The sequence below is a fragment of the Rutidosis leptorrhynchoides genome, chromosome 9, assembly GCF_046630445.1.
Source record: "Rutidosis leptorrhynchoides isolate AG116_Rl617_1_P2 chromosome 9, CSIRO_AGI_Rlap_v1, whole genome shotgun sequence".
In the NCBI taxonomy this organism is placed as follows: domain Eukaryota; kingdom Viridiplantae; phylum Streptophyta; class Magnoliopsida; order Asterales; family Asteraceae; genus Rutidosis; species Rutidosis leptorrhynchoides.
The window spans coordinates 145328167-145337500 of NC_092341.1; the positions used below are offsets into that span (position 1 = coordinate 145328167).

Consider the following 9334-nt stretch of genomic DNA (forward strand, 5'->3'; position numbering starts at 1 on the left):
GTTAGTAGTCTTATTTTTACATATGTATTTCATTGTTAATACACTTAATAATATATTTACTTATAATTTAACATAATTAACCAAGTGTATCAATATCTTAATATGATTCATATGTACCTAGTAAGACGTTGTTATAACGATAATCGTTATATATATCGTTTTCGAGTTTCTTAAATTAATAGTCTCATTTTTATGTATATAACTCATTGTTAAAATACCTAATGAGATACATACTTATAATAAAAACATGTTAACTATATATATAACCATATATATGTCATCGTATAGTTTTTACAAGTTTTAACGTTCGTGAATCACCGGTCAACTTGGGTGGTCAATTGTCTATATGAAACATATTTCAATTAATCAAGTCTTAACAAGTTTGATTGCTTAACATGTTGGAAACATTTAATCATGTAAATATCAATCTCAATTAATATATATAAACATGGAAAAGTTCGGGTCACTACAAGCAAAACGTTCTCTAAGCACATTCCAAAACTCAGCTGCAGTCTGAAAATAAAGTATACTTCTACGAATGTCAGATTCGACAGAGTGTAGAATCCATGATATCACCTAGTTGTTACAACGATCCTAAGAACCCAGTTGGGGAGAATCAGTAGCAGGGAAAACGCAGGTACTTGTGACAAAACCCAACTTGTTCTTTGCACTAAGGACGTTTCCACTCGTTATAGTCATCGTAATACAATTGTTGTGTTACCTAACTGAAATTATTTGAAAGATCATCCTAATGAACGTAGAGTTCATCATTGACAGAAAGATTATTGATGCTTGTATCATCTCTATTTGAGGAATCGGAACTAGATTGAGTGTTGATCATAAACAGTAGAAAGAAGAGACCTTAAATGAATTAAGAGAATAACAAACTTTAATCAAACAAAAGAACAAGAACTTAATTTGCGATGGTGAAAATCTTGGAAGAACAAACAAGAAGATGAATCCAAAAAAAAATGCACTTGAGACCAAAAGAATTAGAGAAAAAAATGGAAAGAAAATAACTTCTGGTCAATTGATTTTTTCCGAGCTAAGCATCAGCCTAAATACAATACTGTGACTAATAATTACAAAAGAAACCCCTAACAAAGGTTATTTACAAAATACACACAAAAATAAGATTACATATCTCTACATCATGTAATGCATAATTTAAAATGTATTTTGTGATTTTTAAGTTTTGCTTGTCAAAAATATGAATGTTGGAAATAATTTGTTGTGTTTACATGTATAAAAACTTTAATAATTAAAAAGTTAACACAAATATGTTGATTTATGTGCACTAACACAATACATAACTGTATTACTATTTATATATGTGCTTATGAGGACATATACTTTAATGCTTAGACACAAATTATTATATATTATTGATATATGAATATAACTTATAGTTCGGAATGTATAGTTTAATTAAATACGATTTAATTAAATATAAAACGATCAGTGATATGTTGAATCACAAATTATTAGATGGATTTATTTTAGTTATTGTTAATTAAAATAAATATATATTTTCTTTGAGAGTATGTAACAACATAAAAATGCGATTACACCCTTGTTGGTTTACAGGCAAGATAAAAAAATAAAAAATAAAATGGGCCTAGTCTTGTTTTTTTTTCCGAAAATACACTACCCATTCACCTTCATTCCTTTTTCGCTTTTCAAAAAAAAAAAAAAGATACAGAGATTAATAAAGAGATAGATCCATAATGTTCACTTCAAAAGCACTTGTTAAAAGACCGAATCCTCGATTTTTTTGATAGGTCAAAGACCTAATTTTCGGTGAATTATCACTTCCTCTCTGGGCAACATGAACAAAGGACAAAAGTTATGAAGAAAAAGGGAATGTCAAAAAAAAAATAAAATAAAATGATTATGAAAGAGCAAAGTCTCTAGAATAAAGGCAAGAAAAACCCGAGAAGTTTCCCAAAGAAGGATTGTCGAAAGAGCTAAGAAAAATTCTAGATAAAAGTCCTAGCAAAATCCGCATCTTATGAAGAACTCATCACAAAATTCAAGTCGTTTTATACCAAAAAGGGATACCCTGAAGAATCAAAATCTATCAATTCTCTTTTAAAAGTCAAAAGATCCAAAAACCTTTCACTTTTCCATAAACTCTCCACCAACCAACCCTACAACCCGTCTTCCTCTTGAAAGAATGCCTAGGAAGAAGATCAGTGTCGTCCTTACTTAACCGGTGGAGATATCGATGCTTTACCATGCCAATGTTGAAACCCTTACACGACTAGCTTCTGAGCGACAATACAATTAGACTAGGGCACCCTAAACACTTGAATGATATGAGTGATCCGCTAGTGAGAAGCCCGGTCATGTATTCTCTACATCTGAGAGTTGGAAAGTACGTCTATTTCACCATGAACGCGATTAAAATCTAGCGACTGAACCATCGAAGTTCAAAACTTTTTCTAGTACTTTTGAAAGATGTGATGACTTCTGATCAAGGCATAATAAAAGAATCTAAGGTTGGGCGGGGGAGAATCTATTAGAAGATAACCTTATATTTTTGCTTTTTGCTTGAGGACAAGCAAAGCTAAGTGTGGGGTATTTGATATCAGCCAAAAAGTCACATTTTTACCCCCGATATTAAGCCCTAAATCAATAAAGTTCCAAACTTTGTCGTCAAAATAATCGCTTTGTTGGTTAATTTTGTAGATTAAGTAATTACAAAGGCGGTGCAAAAAGAATCAAGTAAATCGGAGCTAAAATGAAGATTCTAGAGCGAAAACAGTGAAAGACAAGTTACGAACCCGGAAACCAAGTTACGATTCCGGGAACAAACAAAACAATCCAAGCAAAACAGCAAGGCCAGGGCAGAAAACGGCTAGCCATACGGCATGCCACATCACAAATAGCATGTCATGCCACCGGCCTATGAAAACGGCTTGCCAATGCCACCGGCCATCAAAAAACGGCTTGCCATACGGCATGCCAGCCGTATCCACCCAAATTTGTGCCTATTTAAGGGGCCATTTGCATTCATTTTTACATACACTCAATTTGTACTTCAATTTAGATTTTAAATATTTTAGTTAGTTTTTAGTGGTAGCTAGCTTAGCTTTTATTATCCGGAGGATATCCCGGCGAGTACCTGCGATCTCGGGCAGATTTCTTCGGCCTTTTCAGATTTGTATCCGAAACGCTTGTCTTATTAATTAAACATGTATTGTTATCATTTATGTTTAATAATGTGTTCCGATATTTCCATGTTAGCTTAATTAATCTGTATGTTACCATGATAGAAGTTTGGGTTAGCGTAGTTATGTTAAATTAGTACGATTACTGTTGCTATACTTAAGTTGTGACCCCGATAGATTTGTATGCTAGCATCTTAAGGATTAACCAACCTAGGTTGTGATCAGGACTTATCCACCAATATGAATTTAGCTACTTCATAGGATTAAGACCCCTGGTTATACTGTATCTGAAGATTCTATGAACTCGGTATGGCCGGAGTTGCCGAGAGGCATCTAATGCGCTTTTAGGACACGGAACCTAGGAATTGAGACATGAATGACCTAGTATGCATATTGATTGTTCCAAGGAGACCTCTTAGGAGCTATTAAGATGTAGTTAGTGCCTTAACTGTGTGACCCACACTTATTGCATGTTCTTGTTTGATTGTTGCCCTAGGATTAAGTCATACCAACTGTTCAGGTATCTGTTACGTTTTTATCTGCTTTACTTTTAGTATATCAATTGTAATGTTGTATAAAGTTTAGATTAGTATGGTCTCATTAGTATGATGAAATGATTGTTAGTCTACATTTAAGTTTTGTCAACTTGACCCGACAGACTCCTTCCGTTTGTTATCAGTGTTCACTCAACACGTGACGTTGTTATTCAGTTACCTTAACTGATAACGAGGGTTAGGATTAGAACTCAACTTACTAATAAACCTAGTGTTTTACTAAAGATAACCTCCGAGGTATAGTTACATTTCAATTATACAATCAAGTGACATATTTTTCACTATTCAACGAGAACTCCAAGAGTCTAGAGATAAGTAGGTCTGTTAATTGACTCATCCAACCAGATCTATACTATTCTAATCATAGCTTTAACATAAACATAATTACCTTTCCCTAGCCCAAACTGATATCTTGGTCAACATTTTCCTAATCTGCATACTCCGAATATCCCTCCATCACCTTTACTTTTCGTAATTAGGATTATTAGCTTAAAACCAACTACTATCATCCATCTAGGTAATTTAACTAAAGACAATTATTCACTTGATCTTCAATTCGTTAAACCATTCAAAAACAAGACTCTAGGTTAACTTACACCTCCTACCTTAGAAAGTTAAAAGTAAATTTAGGCCCCGCAAAATATAAAAGAATAAACCACTGTCTCTCTTCTAATAACTAATCCCGACTCTTGCGACCTAACGACACCGCATAAATAAAACCGTCTGTTTTAGTCATAAGGAGAGATATCAATTATTATTAAGCCTTGATATCATTGTTATTATCTAATTTGTATTTAACATTTAATTAAGTATGTATTTACATAATTAATAGGTTTAAACAACAATCGATATCATAGCTCAAACCATCGAGGTGAGTTTCGTGTTATTTTTCAAAACTGAGATATATACGATATATTAAGTGCTTAACTGGCTAAACGTTTAATTGAATTTAAATAGCATGGATATTGATTTTATACATATTTAAGCCATGCTAGTCGATGGGTAACCATGAGCTGAAACGTAATGGTCGTTGGCTCATAAATATATGTAAGGATATAAAAGCCGAAACGTAATGGTCGTTGGCTCACATATATAAATAAAGGCACGACTAGTACACAAGCGGCCACTTGTTGTACAAAATCGATGCAGAAATATGGTTAACCCAGATCGACAGAAATCTCTCTATATTTTTATATACTGCATTTTAATTCATCAGTGCAAATTATGTTTGATATTTTGTACACAAACACACGAAATCACTAAGCCTTTAGACTTATGCATGTACGTGTATATCTCAGGACACCCCTAGATGGCTCGTGGAAATGGAAATCGTAGGACCATATGGCACCCGAAGAGTTGTCATTTTATTTTAGTATGTTATAGACTAGTCAAAATAATGTAATGCTTCCATTGTACTATAAAGCGTTTGTATCATAAATATAAAGTTGTCCTTTTGTTGGAATGAATATCGGGTGTCATACATATCTACCCCACCTCCACTCAAAACCGACGCCCAACTTAGTGAGTTGTAGAGTTCCAGGCGGAACTCGTCGCCTACAAACTAACCTGAGAAGTGAAACGGCAGCGGACCAGCTAGTCTTGTTATTTTTGGTCAACCGACATTCAACTTTAATAGAATAAAAGGGGGCCATGGTTATGTTGTTTTCTACGTACAAACAAAAGTAAACGAGTAAACCCTTTTTTATTCTACTAGCTGCGCAGGAAAAACAGTAAAAGAGTTTGTTGATTTGGATTTTATATACAACAACAATAAAAGAGTTTGATTTTATACACATCAACCGAACCGGATGCTAGTTCGTAGTCATATTTACTATTTTGTTGTTTAGATCTTTTGTTTAGGTTCGAGCTTGGTTAATTTGTAGTTTTTGTTTTAAGCTCGGTTGACTTTGATTGTACGTTATTTGAGCTTCAATATTTGTTGAAATTTCTTTGTTTTAATGAATTTTTCTATTTTTTCGCCGAAAAAAATAAAGGGGGAAGTAACCAATCGGGGGAAGCAAATTTTTTTTCTTTTTTTGAAAAAAACTTTGTTCACGAACATTATAGATTGGATGAAAATATAAATATTTAATAAAGACACTTTGTGATAAATGTTTTTATATTGGCGGAAAAACGCACGAAGAATTAATATATAACAATTATCGTGTTTTCGAGCGTATTTTGAGGATTTAGATATTAGGGTTTAAATATTAGGGTTTAGAAATTTAGGGTTAGGGTTTAGATTTATGGTTTAGATTTAAGATTTAGATTGAGTTTTTAACACGAACGATTTAGAGTTTAGGGTTTCGGGTTTTTGGTTTAGGGTTTCGGGTTTTTAACACTAAACCCTAAACCCTAAACTCTAAACCCTAAACTCTAATTTGGGCTAAATTTTGACAAAAAGTACTTCACAAAACATGAGAAGAAAAAAAAAAACCTTAAAATTCTTCACGATCAATATTATCTTGAATGTTATTTTTGTCGATCGTTTTTCCGCCTAAATAATAACATTCGTCACGAAGTGTCTTTTTTAAATGTTCATTTTCATGTGATTTTGATGCCTGAAATTTTTTTTCAAAAAAACGAAAAAAAAAAATTGCTTCTCCCCGCTTTCCTCCTGATTGGTTACTTGCTCATTGATCTTGCCCCTATATATATATATATATATATATATATATATATATATATATATATATATATATATATATATATATATATATATATATATATATATATATATATATATATATATATATATATAGGGGCAGAATCAATGGAGAAGTAACCAATCGGGGGGAAGCAAAAAAAAATCTTTTTTTTTTTGGAATTTTTATTTTTCAGGCATCAAGATCACACGAAAATATGAACATTTAAAAAAGACACTTCCTGATAAATGTTATTATTTAGGCGGGAAAACGATCGACAAAAATAACTTTCAAGATAATATTGATCGTGAAGAATGTTAATGTTTTTTTTTTCATGTTTTGTGAAGTAAAATATAGCCCGATTTAGAGTTTAGGGTTTAGGGTTTGGTGTTTTGGATTTAGTCCCTAAACCCAAAACCCTAAACCCTAAACCCTAAACTCTAAACCGTTAGTGTTAAAAACTCAATCTAAATCCTAAATCTAAACCCTAATATCTAAACCCTAATATCTAAAACCTCAACATATGCTCAAAAAACACGATAATTATTATATATTACTTCTTCGAGCGTTTTTCCGCCAAGATAAAAACATTTATCACAAAATGTCTTTATTAAATGTTCATATTTTCATCCAATCTATAATGTTCGTGAAGAAAGTTTTTTCAAAAAATGAAAAAAAAAATAAAAAATAAAAGAAAAATTTGCTTCTCCCGATTGGTTACTTCCCCCTTGATATATATATAGGCGTAAAAATAAGTCCAAAGAAAGAACCTTTATATATATATATATATATATATATATATATATATATATATATATATATATATATATATATATATATATATATATATATATATATATATATATATAAAGGTTCTTTCTTTGAACTTATTTTTACGCCTACAAAGAAAACCAAAGAAAATTCGAACAGTTTTTGTTGGTATCATTCGAAAGAAAGAAAATAAGAAACGAAAATTGTTGGCTTTCATACGGTGTCTAACAAAAGGAACAAACAAGTTTTTTTAGCATTTAATTAAAAATTATATTATACATTACTTTGGGGTTATATACGAACTAGCATCCGGTTGGTGTTTTTTTTTAAGGTGGTGTGTGGATCACATAGAGATATTCATACCTTTGAATATACGTTTCAACATGCACGTGGACATCGATTCGTAAGGTGTTTTTAAAGTCGAATTTGTGAATATATTATATTGATAATCCTTGTTGGGAACCGTTAACCGTTTGAATGTTTAATTAAAAGTTTTATTAAAATAAAAATATGTTTATTTTTATCGTTCCTCTACTTTTATAAAATTTAATAGTAGACATGGTTTTCTAACATAATTTCTAACTTTTGCGGTTTCCGTTTTAGCGTGGAGGTTTTCAAAGAAAACAAAAATCTATATTTTGTATTTTACGATACTTTATACTTCTATGATATATATAATAATAATATATGTAGATATCTAGAATAATTAGATGAATAAGTTGGGGGGAAAACCTGTAGCTAATGTCTCACACCCGTAGTGAATATTGAAGAATGTAAATACAAGTATTAGTAGCTATAAACCATCATAAGAATTCTTAGTGTAGTGGTTGAGCTCCTAATATTTTTATAAGAGGTCTCATATTCAAACTTTATTAGCGGAATATGTTAGGGTGGCCATAAAAAGAGTAGGAATTGTATGAGATAATTTGATTAGGTCGAGTAAATTTGAATAAAGATACTTTTCTTTTTATTTAACGTGATCTAAGGATACTTTTTTCCACTTACACATTTAGTATTAGTGGCTATAAGAGGTCCAAGAGGAAGATGAATAACTTACTACGCTATGGAGGTGCGGAAGGATGTTTGCACCATGAGCTACGGATGCTTCTGATGAGATCTGGTTGATGGTTTCACAAAGTACATTCATCACTGCGTGCCATGGTTTTTCATCTTTATGATAGCATTGAGGGTTCGTAAATTCATCTATGAACTCATTCATCACAACATTTGTGACCTCGGATCTGGCAAAGAAGGATGTAATGATGTCGATAACTATATTTGTTTTAGCCCAAGCAACTCGCTCATTGCATCTTTCTTGCTCGAATATGCTTGCAGCGGCTACGTAATATGACCATAAAAGTCTCTTGTTTGAACTCTCTTTGATGTTTAGATGTGCATAGCATCTGTTTAAATTTGAAAATAGTAAAACTCTCAATATCAATGTAGAATCAATATATTATTAATATAAATTAATAATAAATAAATATAATTGCTATCCGTTTTAAAAAGTTGTCCACTTTAATATAATTGTCCATTAATGAAATTATTACTACAAAATAGCATTAATCTTCTCAATTTACTCTCATTATTATTATTATTACCACTCAACTAGTTTTTGAACAAATTCAGTCAAGGTAAAATTGGCATATATCAAATCAAATATATCATAAAATTTAACAAAAATTACTAAGAGATAATTTTTATTCCAGACAGAGGGAGTCGCATACTTTTGAATACGGCTCCATTCCAGCCTATGAATTGTTTGACAGTGATTGTAATCCAATTTAGCCATCTCAAGATATATGTTATTGCAAACATTTGGCATCCTGCAAATTTAATTGGTGAAGTTATGGAACATGATGTTTAGATATAATTCTATAATAGCATCTAATATTAAAATGTCGATATACTATATTACTATTACTATTACTATATATGTATATAAGAACACCTATAAAGTACTTTCATGGTCCAAACATCATTGTCACCACCGTATTGTTCCAAGTAATACCGTGTCTCTAGTCGAGGTAAGCTAGCATACCATGGCACATTGAGTGCATATTCAACCTATACAACCAAAGTTTAGAAGTCAAAGTGTAATTAATGACACGTTTTTTAGTGGCAATGTAAAAGGTAACTGTATCTTTAGTTTAGGAACTTTATAGAAAATAGAGTAAAATGTTGTACAAGT

General features: G+C 31.5%; 1 protein-coding gene across 1 annotated transcript in view; it reads right to left on the reverse strand.

Moving 5' to 3' along the window:
* Nucleotides 1-9334, reverse strand: part of LOC139868414 (ent-copalyl diphosphate synthase 1-like) — a 66285-nt gene that overhangs the window by 22712 nt on the left and 34239 nt on the right. The window contains exons 8-10 of the mRNA XM_071856748.1: nucleotides 9095-9210; nucleotides 8871-8969; nucleotides 8201-8546 (exon numbers count right to left, since the gene is read on the reverse strand). Coding sequence (XP_071712849.1) covers nucleotides 8201-8546; nucleotides 8871-8969; nucleotides 9095-9210 — 561 coding nt within the window. The remainder of the gene's footprint in view (nucleotides 1-8200; nucleotides 8547-8870; nucleotides 8970-9094; nucleotides 9211-9334) is intronic.